Genomic DNA, 19,381 nt, shown 5'->3' with positions numbered 1-19,381 from the left:
ATGATCTAATTGTCCTGGATGAAGAAGAATGGAGTGGGGACTCAGAATTGGAAGTGATTTCAACCAGTAGGATTTTTCAGGAAGCACATTTCCTCCCCCTCCTGTGTAATGCAGTGGAAGCCCTCACTCTAACTTCCACAGAGGACCCTCCTGCCCCCTTGACATCGAGTGTTTCAGCAGTGTGTTCAGATCTGAAACCCAAGTCAAGAGTACTGAAACTCCCATTTCTACTTCCCAAAGTAATCAAGTTGGAGTTTGACATCCCTTTACAATTCAAGAAGTCGGTCTTGATAGCTAACAGATATTATATGCTGGAGCAACACATCATGGACCAGCAGAAAGTCCCGCTGATAGACACTCCCATAGGGAATTTGCTGAATCCGTGTTTGAACCCAAAGGACTTGAATGCTTACCTCAAAGATGCCACAGAGCGCAAAAGGGATCAGGGACTCAGGAGGATCCACGAGGCTAGTACACTTTCTGTCTTTCTATCTGGGCAGTGGCAGCCTCCTTGGTGTTTGCTCGAGTCTGTGGTTGGAAGATCTGCTAGACGGTCCGCAGCAGGACGCGGCCCGAATCCGCAAGTCTCTGCTGAAGGTCTCTTGGGCTGTAACCTTCATGGCAGATGTGTTCATGGATGCCATGCAGTTTGAGGCAAGATCACTGGTGGCAAGCATCTTCATGCAAAGAACCCTATGGCTGTGCCATTGGGAGGCTGACACTACAGCCCGCTCAATCTCGCCTCAGAGCCCTATGTGGGAGGCAAGTTATTTGGGGATGATGCCTTAGCAAGTCTCTTGGAATCTAAGGAAAAGAAAAATGCAATGCCTTCCTCTAGGAAAAGGGATGACAGAAGGTCCTTTCGGCGATCATTCCACCCATATCTGTCATCACAGTCCTTTCGAGGCTCCAGGACATAGAGAAGGGCGAAGGATGCCCGGTCCAACTGTCACTTCTGGATCAGACAACACAACCAACCTAAAGCACAACAACAATAATTTCCCAACCGATCGGGATTGGGTCCCAGTCGCGGGGAAATAAGCATCTGCTCTGATGCTAACATTCCACCAGTAGAGGGCCATCTCCAATGCTTTACACACCGGTGGAAGGATACGTCATCAGATCAATGGGTACTCCAGACTTTCCAATGTGGCCTAAGGTTGGAGTTCACCTCCACCCCTCCAGCGAGTTTCATTCTATCTCCCCTATCAGTGTCTCCAGATGAGAGAAAGAGTCTTGCAGGCCATTTCATATCTGATACAAATTGCGGGTATAGAACCTGTCCCAGTAGGGGAGAGATTTTGGGAAACTACTCACTATTCTTCACCATCGCGAGAAAAGATGGATTGTTCAGGGCAGTACTTGACCTAAAGAACCTGAACAAATACATAAAGTACTACAAGTTTTGCATGGACACCTTGCTTTCAATCAACGAAGCCCTGAGAAGGGGAGACTTTCTCACTTCAATTGACCTGGAGGAGGCCTACCTCTATGTTCCTATTTTGCCACCCCACAGATGCTACCTCAGGTTGGCAGTGGGGCACGACTGCTTTTAATACAGAGCTATGCCCTTTGGCTTATCATCTGCCCCCAGGGTATTCACGAAGATCGTTGTTACCCTGGTGGCACATCTCAGGACTCAGGGAGTTAATGTCTTCCCCTACTTGGACAATTCACTGATTCGCTCCCCATTGTTACACAAGGTTTGGGAGGATCTCCATGTCACCTTGGCCTGCCTGAAGGACCATGGCTTCCTGATCAACGAAGCCAAGAGCCAGCTATTTCCATCTCACTGCATAATACATCTGGGAGCTACTATAGACTCACAGCAAGGAATCGTAAGGTTGACCTAAGAAAGAGTAAACAAGATATGCACGGCAGTGTCAAATATCCTGTCTTCCAGTTCAGCAGATCTTATGCAATTGGTGGCACTTCTGGGGTTGATGGTTTCAATCTTCCAAACTACTCCTTGGCCGCGTCATCACTATCGCACTCTCCAGTGGGTGCTTCTGCCCTTCCAAAGCAACATAGCATCCAGACGCCACTGCAGAATGACACTGTCACCACTACTCCACCAGTTTCTGTTATGGTGGGTTCACAAACCCAGTCTGTTGAAAGGAGTACCATTCCAGGATCCCCCTCGATCCCTGATCGCGTCAGATGCCAGCCTAACAGCCTGGGGAGCCATCTGTGATGGCCAGATGGTACAAGGAACATGTCTCCTGGAACTTTGAGCAATATGTCTGGCCCTCAGGTACTTCACAGAGTTCAGACAGTTGGGGGTGGTAGTAGTCAGAACAGACAATGTGTCAGCCAAATCTTATTTAAACCGTCAAGGAGGCACACACTCCCACCACCTCCAGAAGGAAACTTCTCTCCTTTTCCAGTGGAGGAGAATGTGAACTCGATATGTGGATCCTCTGTGGCGCAGAGTGGTAAGCGGCGGTAACGCAGCCGAAGCTCTGCTCACGGCCGGAGTTCGATTCCAACGGAAAGAGGAAGTTGAATCTCCGGTAAAAGGGGTCGAGGTCCACTCAGCCTTCCATCCATCCGTGGTCAGTAAAATGAGTACCCGGCATATGTTGGGAGGTAAAGAAAGACCGGGGAAGGAACTGGCAATCCCACCCCATATATACGGTCTGCCTGGTAAACGTCACAAGACGTCACCCTAAGAGTCAGAAACGACTCGCACTATAAGTGCGGGAACACCTTTATCCCTTTACCTTACCTCAAGTGGGAGAACAACAATCAAGTGGACTGGCTCAGTCGAGAGAAATGGAATCGGAGAATGGATGCTTCACCCGATGGCTTTCCAGCAGATAGTGACATGCTTTGGCAGAGTCCAAGTGGACCTATTTGCCACCCATCTCAGCCGACAGGTAAAGAGGTTCTTCTCCAGGTATGTGACAGCAGAGGTGGAGGGGATAGATGCCCTGACATCCCAGTGGCCCCCAGGCCGATTGTACACCTTCCTGCCACTGCAGATTATTCCCAGGGTAATACAAAAGATCTGAGCTGAAAGGGCAACAGTTCTGCTAGTAGCCCCCTGGTGGCTGAAGAGACCTTGGTTTCTGGAACTCCTTGACCTGTTGGTGGAACCCCCATAGCAAATTCCCTTAAGGAAAGAAAGACCTACTCTCTCAAGAGCAACTTCTTCATCCAGACCTGGGGTGGTTGGCGCTTCATGTATAGAGTTTGAGAGGAAGTGATTCTTAAAGAAAGGTACCCCACCCCAAGTGCTGGAAACCATGATGGCTTCTAAATACCCCACCACTGTCAGAATATATGAGGGCACATGGAAGACTTTCTCAGCTTGGTCACAGAAAAAAGGGATACTTCCAAGGAAAGCAGGTGTCAACAAGATACTATCTTTCCTACAAGATGGCTTATCATTGGTCTCGGACCAAACACCCTGAGGCGCCAGGCTTCAGCATTATCATCAATCCTCTCCAGACCTCCGGACAACCCACTGGGATCTCATCCTTTCCTCAAACGCTTTCTCTGGGGGGCAACTATATCAGTGCCACCTATGGTTCATCACTACCCTACCTGGGACCTGCACAAGGTATTAACTGCCTACAAAAACCTCCTTTTGAACGTTTAAGTCAAATTTCTCTTTGTCTGCTATCCTTTAAGGTCTTGTTTCTCGTGGCCATTACTTTGGCCTATAGAGTGTGTGAGCTGAATGCCCTATCTGTGGATAAGATTTCGTCCCAAAGTTTTGTTTACCTTTCACTGTCAACAAGAGCTGGTACTTCCCTCCTGTCCTAATCTCGTCCACCCCACAGAGAAGGCTGGGCACTCACTTGATGTGAGGAGAGCCCTTAAGGTGTATATTTCTAAGACAAAATCAATTTGTAAAACAGATAATTTATATCCTTTCACCCATCATCACTGGGAAATAAGGTGTCCACTTTTCTCCAGGTAGCATGCCATCACGTGGGTTATAGCGCCATTTATTGTCGGAAGGCAAGAATGTACTGAAGTCAAAACTTGTGACGAGCGTGCCCCCCCACTCCAGTTCATTCTTGCCTTTGTCCGAGGCTGTCCATATCTCACGTAGCGTAAGGCTTTAGTGTAGGAGTTTGTATTCAGTGTGTCTGTTTGTGAAGTGTGTGTGTGTGTGTGTGTGAGAGAGAGAGAGAGAGAGAATGAGAGAGAGAGAGTGAGTGCGTTGGGACTGGGGGTTTTGCTGGCCCCCAGCCTTTGCTGGGGCTTTTCCCCTTCTTTTTTCCAGCCCTTTGGTTTCCCCCTCCCTCCCTCTCGTGTGGGGTGTTTAGTTTTAGTGATCTTTTCTCTCCTCCCCCCTTTTCTCCTGCCCTTCTTGACTTGTGACAGAGGGGTCTGCTGCCATGTCCGGCCTTGACGCCCTTGTTTGCTGTGGCAGTAGCACCCCCTCTCTTTCAGTCCTTGCAACCTGCTTCAGCTCTGGGCTCTGTCACAGCTCCCTCTGCCCCCCCCATCGCTGCCATGGCTCGCTACTGTGGCCACTTGGAGCTCACAGCCCCGGCTCCTGGGACCAAAATAGAGCGGTCTATTTTTCGTGGTGCCACCTCGGATCTTGCCGCGATGCGCTGAGCTGCTTTGGGCCATCGGCGGCTTCTTTTTTCCTTCCCTCCTGGCAGCGCTTTGCGGGGGAGGCTCAATTTAGCTGCTCCTTTCCAGACGGCTATCTTTTCCCTGAGGCTCACCGTTGCGGCCACTTATCCTTCGGCCGTGGCAGCTTGCAGGGATGCTCGTTTTTGCTGCCCCCCCAGGCGGCTTGCCTGCTCTTGGGCGTCCATGGGCTAGCCGACCACCATTTTGTTTTTTGAATTTCCCACCTTTTTAATCGCCCTCCATTTTGGTTTTTTCTCTTTCCCGCTTCTCTGAACTCCCCCCCTTTTTTACCCTCCTCATGCTTCCTCATCTTCTTAGGCTGAGGAGTAGATAGTTTTGTTTTTCTAACTTAATTTAAGATGATGATGATGATGATGATGATAATGATGATGATAATAAATAAATAAAATTCAATGTTAAAGGAACACAGGTGGCTGCAACTATAGTGCACAGGAACAGTACCGCACTCCTCCTCTGTGGGCGTGTACTGAGTGATTTGCTTGTATAGTGCACAGGAACAGTACCGCACCCACCTCACTTTGTGGCTGTGTACTGAGATTTATTCTCTTGTATGGTGCACAGGAACAGTACCGCACCCTCTCTCTCTGTGGGCGTGTACTGAGAGTTATTTCCTCGTATAGTGCACAAGACCAGTACTGCATCCCCCTCCCTCTGTGGGCGCGTACTGAGATTTATTTCCTTGTATAGTGCACAGGAGCAGTACCACACACCCCTCCCTCTGGGTGTGTTCTGAGATTTATCTTTTTGCATAGTGCACAGGAGCAGTACCGCACTCCCCCTCTGTTTGTATCTTAGCTTTTTCTTGGTCTTATTCCATCATGACTACTGGACTTGGCGCTCCTCTAGCCCCAGGACGTGCACTGTCCTTACCCACACCGCTTCCCTCACCCCCCTGTGTGTGTTAGTGATATTTTCCGCACCCCTTGCCTTTGTACACATGCATAATGGCAGATCAGCAACCTGAGGCAGACCCAGCGACAGGAGCAAACCAGCAGTGCAAACCTCCATCTCACCACAAAGCCACAAAGCACAAGCACTCCAAGCTCCACTCCAAGGCTGTTGCTAAAACCAAACACCTCTCTACCCATAGTGCTGCCAAGCGAGCACGATACGTGTCAGTCCCGGCTTCAGAGAATCCTGGCCAGGAGGCGTTGACAGCACTTTTTCACTCACCTACTGCATCCTCAGAGGACGAGTTTGAAGGATTTCCTACCCAAGCAACTCCAGGCTGCCCGTCTCATCCGATGACAACGACGTCTCACCAGTCTGATACACCTCTGTCACCTCTGCTTCAACCAGTACAGCCACATCTGCCCCAACAAGGACAGACCCTGCCTTCGGATCCTCAGGCGGCCGTGCCCTATCCTTTCCTGGGGTTACAGATGACTCCTGAATTTCTTTCCCAGTTGAAGGACATAATGGAGTTCTTCTCTCAAGTACAGTCACTTTCTCAGGCAAATCCAGCAAGGTGTACAGCGGCCCTCCATCGCGATGGGGCATCAAGTCTGCGATGATGAGGCTCCATCTCCCTCTCCAAACCCCTTCGATGTCACCAGAGGCAGACTTGGAGGTGAGGCGCCCAACTTGGTGCATCCTTTGTCTTTTCTCCAAGCTGAAGATGAGGAGTGGAGTGAGGACTCATCCTATCGCCTTTTTGATCCGGCTGACTACCTCCCACTCTGCCACAGAGTTCTGGACACCCTAGGTCTCCAATCTTTGCCACCCCAATCTAACGCCCCTCCTGTGAGGGGGGGCAGGGTCCTCAAATCTCCCACATTGGCAGATCACTTCTTTCCAGTGCCAGATCCCATCAATAGGCTGACCAAAGAGGAATGGGCTCGGCTGCTGCACCCACGTCGCTTCTTAGCCCTGGCCAGAAGTCATTACGCTTTGGCTCCTGAGTTCATGAATCACTTGAATGTCCCAGGGACCAGCCAATCTCTAACTTAGTGTCCAGGTCTCTCCTCCCGAAAGAAGGAGACTTCCACCTTAAGGATCTATCTGAACAGCGCCTAGACTTCGCCCTGTGTAAGAACCACAAGACTACCACCTACTCCATTCAAACCTCAGCTGCAGCCTCCATTTTCTCTAGAGCCTCAATGATGTGGCTGGATGAGCTCTTAGACGATCCTGCTCCGGATCTGGTCAAACTCAGAAAGAGCCTGGTCAAGTTACACAAAGCATTTGTAGCTGACTCCACTTTGGATGCAACTCAGCAAGGAGCATGGGCAGTGGCTGCGGAAGTAGTGGCTTGGCAAACTCTCTGGCTCCGACACTGGGACGCGGATACCACAGCCAGGGTCAACCTATCCGCAGCCCCATATTCAAGGTCGTTGCTGTTTGGCAAAGAAGCCCTTAAAGTGGTTTTGGTGGATCCTAAAGACACCCGAAAGCCTGCTCTGGCCACAGCCAAGAGGGATGACCGCAGGCCGTTTAGAAGGTTTGCTCCATACCGCTCTTTGCGGCCCTTTCAACGAGCGTGGCCTGGGAGGTGGGACTGTGACTCTTGATTTACCGACTTCCGCACCTTCAGGGGAACTTGGCACAAACAATGATTCCAGGGCAAAGCTCAGTACCAGGGCCCTTCCTCTTCATCATATGGAGGAGGAGCGTGTGAGCATAGACAATTCTGACGCCATCCCTATTGGAGGCAGACTGCTCCACTATGCAAGACTCTGGCTTAGTTTAACACAGGTCTCTTGGGTCAGGGATATCTTCTGTCATGGTTACAACATAGAGTTTTGGTCAACCCCCCCAGACGGATTCCTTCTCTCTCCCTTCTCCAAAACTCAGGAACGGTGGAGGGTCATGCAGGAAGCAATAGGACATCTGCTCGACATAGTGGCAATAGAACCAGTACCACCAGCAGAGAGATCAGGGGGGTGTCTACTCCGTCCTGTTTGCGGTCCCCAAGCGAGATCTGTTGTGGAGGGTGGTATTGGACCTCAAGTTCATCGACCGCTTTGTGAAGTATCGACGGTTCAAAATGGAGTCCCTTGCCTTGATTATAGAAGCCCTGCAACAGAGGGATTTTTTGGCCTCTATTGACCTAAAGGAGGCATACCTACACATCCCAATCTGCCATGCCCACAGACAGTTCCAAAGGTTCGCTTTTGGCCAGCATCATTTTCAATACTGGGCCATGCTGTTTGGACTCGCGTCAGCCCCAAGGATATTCACCAAAGTGATGGTCACCCTGGTGCCTTACTCCCACCTCCAGGGGGTCCATATTTATCCCTACCTGGATGACCTACTGGTTCAGGCGGACTCCAGCAGCCAGGCACTCAACCAGGTTCACTGCACCCTCGAGATTCTGAGGACCCATGGTTGGCTAGTCAACATCGACAAGAGTCAGCTAGAGCCAACTCAGCGACTACAGCATCTTGGAGCAATATTGAACATAGTACAAGCCATGATCTTCCTCTCACCAGAGCACATTTCAACCATCAGAGATACAGCACTGCTCCTGATGTGTTGTTTGAAGGCAGATATGATGTTTCTGAGGCAAAAGCTCCGGGGACGTTCATGTCCACCATTCACATCATTCCATGGGCTCAGCATCATACTCGACCACTCCAGTGGGCCTTATTACCCTTTCAAGCAGACATTGCCAACTCCAACCATCATGAAATCCACCTGGATCCCTCCCTGCAGGCTTCCTTCCGATGGTGGGCGACAACTTGAAACCTCAGCAGTTGAACTCCAGTCTGAGAACCAGACAGAACTGTGATCACTATGGATGCCAGCCTAACCAGCTGGGCCCCCCAGTTCAACTCCCAGTTTGTCCAGGGTGTGTGGTCCACATCGGAACAGAGTCAGAGTATCAACTGGCTGGAACTACGAGCTGCTCATCTGGCTCTCCACTTTCATCCAATCTTCCAGTTGGAACATGTTCTGATCTGGACAGACAACACCTGCGTAAAATCACATTTGAACAGGCGAGGGGGAACCAGGTCACAAATTTTCCAGATGGAAGCGACCCGGATTTTCAACTGGGCCAAAAGTCATCTGATGTCGCTCAGGGCAGAACATCTCAGTGGGGTTCTGAATGTAACGGCCGACTGGCTCAGCAGACAGCAGGTGATTTTGGGAGAGTGGAAACTTCACCCAGTGGTGTTCCACCTCCTTCAGTGGTGGTTTGGCAACTTCTCGGTGGACCTCTTCGCTTCGAATCACAATTGCCAGCTGCCCTGTTACTTCTCGAGGCATCTCGAAATGACTACGGAGTCGGTAGATGCACTGTCAACACTGTGGCCAGACGGTCTTCTATACGCCTTTCCTCTGATACCTCTACTGGGCAGGACATTGAGAAAATTGCAATGCAAAAAGGCTCAACTGGTCCAGCTAGCCCCGTACTGGCCTCACCACCTGTGGTTCTTGGACCTGCTCTCCCTGTCAATAACAGATCCTTGGAGGTTGCCAATCAGGCCAGACCTTCTCTTACGGGGACCGATCTGGAACCCAGATCCCAACTGGCTGAGTCTGACAGCTTAGTGTTTGAACGGAGGCAGTTGATTAGCGCAGGCTTATCTCAAGTGGTTGTTGATACAATTCTGGCATCTAGACGGCCGTCGACGAATTGCATCTACCAGAGCACTTCACTCGCCTTTTCCAAGTGGTGTGCGTTACGAGCCTGCCAACCCTTTCAAGCCACTGTACAACAAGTTTTGCAGTTCCTATAAAGCGGCCTGAAAATGGGACTAAAAGCTAACGCCTTGCGTCATCACGCCTCCACTATTTCGTCATTCCTGTCTGTCTCCTCGTCTGCCATTCCCATGGGTCCACACCCACTCATCAGACATTTTTTGAAGGGACCTGCCCTCCTTTCTCCGGTGGTGTGCCACCATTTCCCTTCTTGGAGTCTACCTAAGTTCCTGCAAGATCTGCAGCATCCTCCTGTTTCTGGTGGCAATCACCTCGGCAAGAAGAGTTTCAGAGCTGGGAGCATTGTCATTGGCCCGCCATCTCTGCATCTTCCATAAGGACTCAGTGGTGCTGCGTCCAAATCCATCCTTTAATTCCAAGGTCAGCTCAGTTTTCCACTGTAACCAGGACATGTCCTTCCTTCTCTCCAAAGCCTGTTCATCGACTGGAGAAGGCCTGGCACTCGCTAGATGTCCAGAGGGCCCTCAAGATATACCTGTCTCAAACCCATGTTATAAGATTGATGGAGTCATTATTTGTATCCTTTCACCCAAGGACTCTGGGTAAAAAGGTCTCTAAATCCACTTTGTCTTGTTGGTTGTGTGCCTGCATTGCAATGGCGTATGAGTCGCTTAAGCTCCCACTGCCTAGTAGGATAACGGCGCATTCCACCAGGTCAGCTGCCACTTCGGTCACCTTTGCAACCAACACACCTCTTGCAGACATCTGCAGAGCGGCTGTATGGTCTATTCCAGACTCCTTTATCAAGCCTTAGAAAATAGACCGCTACGCTTCTGCCGATGCCTCCTTTGGGAGGTGTGTTCTGCAACAGGTCCTTTCTCATGAGTAAATAGTGGATGGTCCCTCCCTGTTCAAGCTGCTTTGGTACATCCCACGTGATGGCATGCTACCTGGGGAAAACAGACCATTGGTCTGACCTGAAGGGTGGCAGGTATCATGCCATCATGGCCCTCCCGATTGGAGGACACCTGGGTGTGAGTACCACCTTCTAATTGGTTACTGTTCAAAGTTGCATTGTTTTTAGTTTATAGAATTAAGTTAGGACCTCTACTTTTGTTAGGTATGAATGTGGTGGGCTCTACTGGGTCAGTATTTGTATATTCCTTGCTGGCAGGCCTGTTGGCCATTGCATCTTCTCAGATATCTCACTTCAGACTCGTCGTGAATGAACTGGAGTGGGAGGGGCATGCTCGCCACAAGTTTTGATTTCAGTACATTCTTGTCTTCGGACGATAGATGGTGCTATAACCCACGTGATGGCATGATACCTGGGAAAACCACCCTTCAGGTGAGACCAATGTTCTACACTAGTTAGGTCAATCAAAGCATGTATTTCCTTGGCATATGCTTCTCTACGACTGGCCTATCTGGCTGGAATAGTGACTCACTCCACGAGAGCGGTGGCCACATCAACATCATTCTCTCGCAATGCCCCTGTGGTAGAGATTTGTAGGACAGCTACATGGGCCACTCCTAATACGTTCATTAAACATTACAAAATAGACATCTATGCATCGGCTGAGGCAGCCTTTGGGAGGAAAGTGCTACTGCATGTTTTCTCAGACCACTAGTATTTGCAGCCCAGCGATATTCCCACCCTACATGAGTCAGCTTTGGTATGTCCCACCTGATACCATCTTTTACATGCACAGGAGAAGAGACATTTGCTCTCACCGTGAAACGGTCTTCTCTTTTTATGTCAAAAGATGATATCAGGGCTACTCCCTAGGAGGCTTGGGCTGCCACTATGATCACAAATAGGCTTTTTGCAGAGAGTGTATGAGTGCTGTTGTCTTGTCCTATTTGTGTGATTCGTATCGTTCCTTCCTTGTTTATTGGCTTGTCATTGAGAACTGAGGCAAGGAGCTACGCAGACCAGGAGGCTCCTGCAAAATTCAACAGTGCTCTTCTGCCTTCAGCCGCTAGGTATCAGCTACCCACCTGATATCATCTTTTGATATGCACAGAGAAGATCATTTCACAGTAAGACCAAATGTCTCTTCTACGCAAATACAGGACAGTATATAAAAGACAGTATATATAGATATACTGTTTACATTTGATACTGTAGTTCAAATGCTACTGGAGAAACATGTGAAAGGAAACAAACTGTGTCCCTAAGCTGTCCATCTTTTGTGCAGGGTGGGAAATTATTTCAGTCCAGGGCCACATAGCAGTGATGGGCAGGACCAGAGGCAAAAGTGGGTGTGGCAATGGATATGGCTATTACCGTTGTTCAGTTGGCTACCTTCCAGCAACACAAAAGTAGAGGTTTCTGTGCACAGGAACAAGTCTCTGAGCAAGCAAGAGGCATTATCACAGGTCAAGGATGCATTCTAGCTAGGCAGAAGTACTCAAGGAGGATGTGAAGCAAGACCAGTGAGGGTATGGCCTGGGGAGAATTCTGAGGGCTGGATCAAGAGGCCTGTAGGGAACACATTTGGTCCCTGGGCCTGAGGCGTCCCACCCGTTTTAGAGCTTCACTTCTGCTGCTGCTCACCATTTGGAAAAAAATGTTTTTTCTAGGTTCCAAAAATTTAGAAGCCAGTGCAGCTGAGAATATCTGCTTATTCTCTTAAACATTCTCATTAATTTTTCCTGTAGCATTTAGCAATTGTTTGTTGAACACATGCTCATTTGCATCGCAGAACTCTTCATAGCTTCTACCTTCTAAAATCATTTAAGTTTATAGTGTTTGAAGAATATTGCATCCAGCTCAAATTTATAAACAGGGATAATCAAATAGAGCTGTTATAACAAGTATTTTTCTTGGTAACACAATTATTCAAAGTATAGCAAGAGTGCTTTATTGCATATAATGTTTTTAAAAGTTTTAACGTACACTAAAAAAAAGTTAAGATGATGGCTTTGAAAGGAAGTTAATGTGTTGCATACTATGAGACACAAAGAAGCTGAACTTGTTAGTTTGAAGGGACCTTGATTATAGTGCATGACAAACATGTGGGGTGCAAATAGATTCTTCATTCTAGCAAAATCATAATGATCAAACAATATAAAGTTTGTTAAAATCCTGACATTCATGTAGAATTGCCTCTCGGGTTCAATCAAATTCTACAATAAATTAAGCTCTGTCATTTTACATATTTTGCTCCCAACAATGAGCAAGCTCTCCAAAGTCTCAGGCAGAAATGATTTCCAGTCCTGTAACTGCTCTGCTTTTGACTAATGCCAGCAATCTCAGACCTTTTTCATACAATGTATATGCTCCAGCACTAAGCAATGCCTTCTCATCTACAGTCACTTCATTGTCTTCTATCATTTTATCTCTGTGCTTTCTGTCACACATTTCTTATGCTTCAAATAGCATATTTCTCTATTTGCCAGGTTTACTACTTCTCTGGGCTCACATTATCTGAACAACCCTAGCTTCACCATGCCTCCTCCTTGTTCATCTGAACCCCACCAATGCAATTCACATATTAGTCCTGAACTACTTTCCTATTCCTATCAATTGTAAATGGCAAAGGAGGGCTCGTTTAAGTATGTTCTCTACTGTGCTGTGTATGTTGTTGCAGCTAATTAGTATTCAGCAGTAGTATTTTATCTGAATACAATTAAGCAAACATGATTAAGAGATGAGTAAATTTAATTCTGCCTTAATTTTAGTGTTAGCATAAATAGGAGCTACAGTAAAATTTAGCTTTTAATCATGACACAGCAGAGCTCAGACACTATGATATGTTATTTTCCTATTGTTGCTTTAAGAATTTTATTAATATATGTAAAATTGATAGTGTGATGTTACTTAAACCTTTATAGTTTGTTGTGTTGCTGTGCGGAACTGTTTGGAATGTCGACAAAGACAGAGAGAGAGGGTGAATAAATCTTCTCTAATCAGCAGTAAAACTCAGGAGACTCTTCAGGGTATAAGTGCAACTACTACTGCTAAGGTAAATTATTAATATAATAGATACTGTTGCATAAAATAAGTGTATTGGAATTAATTAAAATGGGTCATCTGATATTTTAAACTGAAGGTCATGATTGGACACTTTGGTAAAGCAGAAGTTGTTCTCTTCTGTAAATCCAGAAGGGGCAGTCTTTACAACAGAAAATGACTTCCGTCAGGAGACAAAATCAGGCATCTGACTTTACCAGGGAAAAGTTCTGCTCAGCCCTCCCACTATGGATTGTCTGTACTATAGCATTAAATAAACCCTTTTGTTTTTGTTTTATTTGACTTCTGCAAGTGGGATATCGTGAAGATAATAAAGTGGCAGAGAACATTAAAGTTCTGATATGAAATTTTCTTATTCGAGAGTGAAAATAGATGCCACTGTTCTTTGTAGTCTGAACTAATATTGGTGAAGCCACTATATTTGCATTTATTTAAACAAATCTCATTTGGATAACTTTATACAAAGCAGGTGAACCACTTGGGTAGTACAGCTTTAAGGAGTGTATGTGGCATGTATGCCAGGTACTTTAAACACTTCTTTTTTTACATTAGCTGCCCAGTTCCATAATTTAGAGATATGTATTGATTATTTCTCAAGCCTATGAGAGCCACTTGCAATATTAATAGTTTATTTTTATTTTATTGCAATATAAGTGTCAATTTAAACATGAGGAGATTGTATGTTCCTTGCTTTAGCACAGAATATACAGTGCCACATTTTATCTATGAAACCAGATCTATCTATCTATCTATCTATCTATCTATCTATCTATCTATCTATCTATCTATCTATCTATCTATCTATCTATCTATCTATCTATCTATATCTATCTATATCTATCTATATCTATCTATCTATCTATCTCTATCTATCTATCTATCTCTATCTATCTATCTATCTCTATCTATCTATCTATCTATCTATCTATCTATCTATCTATCTATCTATCTATCTATCTATCTATCTATCTATCTATCTATCTATATCTATCTATATCTATCTATATCTATCTATATCTATCTATCTATATCTATATCTATATATATCATATTAGAAACAGCTGAGATAGAAATTATACAAAGAATCTGGACCTTTCTATTATGTGTTTAGACTCCACTGGAAAATGTTCCTGGTAACCTATCGCCTATTAAAGATCCTGATAGACTTCTTCAAGATGTTGATATTAATCGTCTGCGAGCAGTTGTATTTCGTGATGTGGTGAGTACTGTTGTGTGGCAGCTTTCCTTTAATGCCTGTGTAGTGTGTCTGTGCACATAAAAAAATAATGCTTGTAAACCTACACTATGTATCCTTTCCCCCCCTGAAAATATATTTATTTATTTATTTATTACATTTATATACCGCCCCATAGCCAAAGCTCTTTGGGCGGTTTACAGCAATTAAAAACATTAAAAACAAATATACAAATTTTAAAACACAAAAAACAATTTAAAAACACAATTTAATAATGTAAAAGCAATTTAAAAAATATAATGATGCATATATATGTGAAGCATCTTTCTTTCATAAATTATTTTTATACTGGCAATTGATACCCAGTTCTTTCATCGAGATGATTTCATCCACTTTTTGAAATTCAGCATCCTTATTGACTTCATCAGATTTAGCGAGGTTATTTTTGGAATTCTAAAAGACGGCTGGTCATAGTCTTGCGATTTCATCTGAAAACAGTACTTTATTCAGTAAAAGGTATTCCCTTGATCTGTTAAACTGCACTGTGGAACTGATTTAAAGTTTAAAACTTAATGCTGAGTTGAAAGTTCTACCTTGAGAAATGTGGCTCATAATAATGTCTTGAGGATGGGGAGGAGGTTCAGGAGCCAATTGTTTTGGAAAGGTTTTCCTGAGGGGGGAGCTTACTGCTTGGCAGCACTGGCAGTAGTTTCCTTCTGACTCTATTTACTTTGCTGCTGCTGCAGTCGTAGGTGGAGCTCCTCTTGGTGGCCACTGTGACAAAGTGTTCTTCCGAGGGGCAGTGTTGAATGGCAAATGGGTGACAACCAGCTTATGAGATGAGTTGAGCTGCCACTTGCAAGGCAGGAAACAGCAAAACCATCACTGGTAACCTTTTGAAGAATTACTCTCTCACACACACCTGCCCAAATAGCTCTTACAAATTTACTGCCTGTGAATTAGGGGCATTTTCAATGAGGCCTAAAAGAAAATCTCCATTAGAAACTAGTGTACAACACCCATTTATTTATGCTTGCTTCCTGCAGGAGGGGGATATGTGTGTGTGTTTATTTATTATGAATGCCTGTCTGTGATTGATAGGCACATATACAAACTCCCAGTGAAGTGAAAGTATGAAATGGTCCTCAGGCAATTTCAGTTATTTGGCAGTAGTTTTTGGTCTAGAAATATTGATTAGGTATCATAGGAAATGTTTGTTAATATTCGCGTATTTTGTATCTTGTATTTTAATTGTATTCTATAACTTTTCTGTAGGATGATAGCAAACAGGCTCAATTTTTAGCTTTGGCTGTTGTTTACTTCATTTCTGTGTTGATGGTCTCCAAATATCGGGATATACTCGAACCTCAACGAGAAACTGCAAGGTCTGGAATCCAGGCAGGTAGAAATATCAGGCAGGAAATAAATTCACCAACAAGTACAGGTACCTCTGTTTTTCAGTTTATGTTATATAATTTTTGACACGATATTTAACTATAGAAAAAAAAGTTTAAATGATACCTGTTAACCTTACTGAGTTTATGAATGTTTTTGTTTTGTTTCAACTGTTTTGGCAATGTTTCTGCTTTCTCTGTCCAGCTTCTCATTCCTAGCATTAGTTGGCCTGATGCTTTCCATAAGCTCATTTCAAAACAAAACCTTACAAAATGTACAGTCCTAAACTCAGGAACGCTTGCTTAACAACCCTCTAAATTTTCATGGTGATGAACAAAACAGTCAAAGAGAACCGAGAGTTCAAAGTGTAAAAAGAGAGAGTGAGAGACCAGACCCTTTTTGGACTTTTTTGTGTCAGAGTTCGCATAATTTGTTGAAATTCATTAAAAAATCAGCCATGTTCACAGAGTACCTGTAATCCTATTACGGACCTTGCCCCATACTCTGACCGTCATCTTCTGCAGTTTAAAAGTTTTTTAAAAAATGCCTGGCTGATTTTTAATTAATTTAACAAATTTATCACTAAACTCAATGATAAGGCTGGGCGTGCTAAGTAAGAACCAACTGACAGTGTTCTAAAAGCCAGACTCACAGCTGTAGGGCTTGCCTAATCAGAGGGCCACACCCACACCAGACCATTATTTCACTTTATTTATTTTTATTTTATTTATATCCCACCCTTCCAGCAGGAGCCCAGGGCAGCAAACAAAAGCGCTAAAAACACATCAAAACATCATAAAAACAGACCTTAAATAATTAAAACAAAACAACTTTAAAAACATTTTTTTAAAAAAGACTTTAAAAACAATTCCAACACAGACCCAGATTGGGATAGGTCTCAACTTAAAAGGTTTGTTGAAAGAGGAAAGTCTTCAAAAGGCTCTGAAAAGATAACAGAGATGGCACCTGCCTAATATTTACGAGATGGGAATTCCACAGGGGAGGGGACTTTATTTCCAGACCACCCCTTCCTCTATCTGGAGCATAGACGAAGTCTAGGGTATGGACAGTATACCAGTGGCAACCTGCAGTTGATTGTTTCCTTGGCCCGGCACATGTACAAGCCCTCACAGAGGAGTTTCCTGGTGACAGACCTGGAAGACCTGTGGGTCGCAGCCATTCCTTGTTCCCCCGTCCCTGCAGCATGTGCTAATGCAGCACCAAGTATTCAGACAGGCACAGCTGGGTTAGATCAACTCCTCCCAGCTCATCCACCCAGGTCTCAATAATACATGCCAGATCAGTACCCTCAAATCAAATAATGTATGAGTGAGGTCTTATTATGTACCAATCCCAGTGTTAAGCACATACTGACTAGTGGGCATAGCACATGAGCAACCAGGAACCTGCCCATGGGAGGGGTGCAAACTAGGAACAAAAATGTGGTATCGTCAGTCAGTTATCTCAGAAGGTATCTGATAGGTTATGAACTGTTAAAAGCACACAGGACTCACACAGACATTCACTCGGTCTCACAGCCAGGGAAGGTCAGCCTTGTGGCAACTTTAGGCTCTCACCCTGAGGGCATCTGGCAACTTTCTCCTGCCATACAGTTCCTGCACAGGCTCTTACCTTGTGCAGGAAATACACATCTTCTGCTCTTCCCGTCACCTGGCATCCTCCTGGTTAAAATCAGAATAGAAGAGGGTAGTTCCCTTGCCCTTGGGACTCCCCAAAGGACAGTTCCCTTTCTGTCTTCTCCTCAGTGGTGAACCCTGCATTTACAAGCCCACCACCCAAGGGGTACCAGGCTTTTAAGTCTCTGAACCAGCCTGGAGCTGAGGGAGGAGTAGTTGAATGATTCTTCTAATAAGGTAATGGACCACAAAATAAGGTCTAATTTTGGGAAAGAAAATTTGTAGGATGTTACATGGTTTCAGTTCCCTCATTTACAAGGTCTGTTGACTTGGCCTTTATGGGAACTGATTTTGTTGTGTTTATTGTGAGGTAACCAGATTATTGCCAGTTCTGTTCTGAATCATCTTTGGCTTATGTCTACTATTTTCATATATGTGTGGATTCTTATTTGTCACCCCTCTTCCTTCAGAGGCTGAGTCTCTTTTGTCTAATCCGGAGGGGAAAATATGAGACTTCAGGGTACAATATAGATGAATGGCATGATTGGAATATTGCATTTATATTGTATGGATGTTGGAAGGGAGACCAACATTAGATGGCAGTGATTTCCAATTTTGCATAGCAAAATCCTTAAGTTTATTTCAGTGTCAGTTTGAAAATTTTTGTAAAGAAGTGAAATATCTCAGTGGTCCTCTGTCTTTATGTGGTAGTCTGTGTCCTATAGCCAGAGATGGGCCCAAACCATCCTAGGACTGTCTTTCAGTTTATGGAGAAGCAACAATATTTTCATGTAAGAATATTTTTTGCTTGAACTGGGCATAAATAACTCTTTTAACTACATATAAGGTTTACCCTAACTTTTATTTGTTAAATTTTGTGGATTCATTATTTCAGTTTTGCATAACTTTAAAAGAGAGTATGTCTTGCAAAATATGAATTTGTCTATTAATAGAATCAATATGCTGAAAGCAGCTTTTATATGTCTAAATTTTGTTACGTTCCTATTGTAAGCCAAATACAAATGCATACTTAGTTTCTCTAGTCTGAAACACTTATAAAGTTATTTATTACCAGGGCCACTAGAATCTCTTGGGAATCCTGCTTTTTTAATGATTGAGTAGACAGATTTATAAAATCGAATACATAGTTAGCCTTTATACCTACTTACCTCTTTGAATATTTTTAAATTCCTAACTTGATGGCTTAATTACTACGTGTAAAATTGCATGGAAAACAGTTGTGGTGGATCAAAAGCTGTCTGGCAGAAATGGACAGTGTGGTTATCAATTTGTCCAATAAAACTAAAGATCCAGCCATTTGGATTTCTGTCAGTTTAAGAAGATATCAGGAGGTTTAGATTAAGACTGTTTCTGCATTGTGTACCATGTGAGCCATGTTTTTTAAATTCTAGTGGATTGGCTCATGGCTGTGCCATATGTATTCATATGCTTTCTTCCAAATGAAATCAGTAGTCAAATCAGTGCATTTATTTATTTTCAGGCATATTTTTGAACTACTAATCTTTCATAATGTCCACATTGTGAAGACTTTGCATTTTACAATAAAATTAGTGACTGATATTTATGTAAAACTAAACTTCATGTTATTTCCTTTATTCAAATCTTGATCATATAATTTACTGTTAATAGCTTAGTTTACTGGGTACTTTAAAAGAAATTTTCCTGCATTAAATCATTTTGGTTAAAATATGCATGAGCGTATGCCCTAATTTTTAGGGTTGATAACTATTTCAAGAAATATTAGCATGTGTTCCAGTCAATTATTTAATTAATTGATTAAATTTACACAGACTTTCATATTAATAAAACTATATTTCTGAAAAAGAAAACATATTTCATTTGTATTTAGATGATGTATACACATGTTGCAGGAGGCATCATTCTAGAAAAGACATTTCCTCATTTGTGAGGAAGGAGAGAAAATGCCTA

The 19,381-nt window shown here is 44.3% G+C and overlaps 1 protein-coding gene across 1 annotated transcript in view; it reads left to right on the top strand.

The window, feature by feature from the left end:
* NBEA (neurobeachin) overlaps positions 1 to 19,381 on the top strand; it is a 318,923-nt gene that overhangs the window by 245,099 nt on the left and 54,443 nt on the right. The window contains exons 27-29 of the mRNA XM_061629722.1: positions 13,066 to 13,196; positions 14,316 to 14,423; positions 15,675 to 15,843. Of these exons, the coding sequence (XP_061485706.1) occupies positions 13,066 to 13,196; positions 14,316 to 14,423; positions 15,675 to 15,843 (408 nt within the window). The remainder of the gene's footprint in view (positions 1 to 13,065; positions 13,197 to 14,315; positions 14,424 to 15,674; positions 15,844 to 19,381) is intronic.

This window comes from Rhineura floridana, chromosome 5 (genome assembly GCF_030035675.1).
Source record: "Rhineura floridana isolate rRhiFlo1 chromosome 5, rRhiFlo1.hap2, whole genome shotgun sequence".
Lineage (NCBI taxonomy): Eukaryota > Metazoa > Chordata > Lepidosauria > Squamata > Rhineuridae > Rhineura > Rhineura floridana.
The sequence above is the reverse complement of the archived record's forward strand: the minus strand, read 5'-3'. Positions and strand labels throughout refer to the sequence as shown.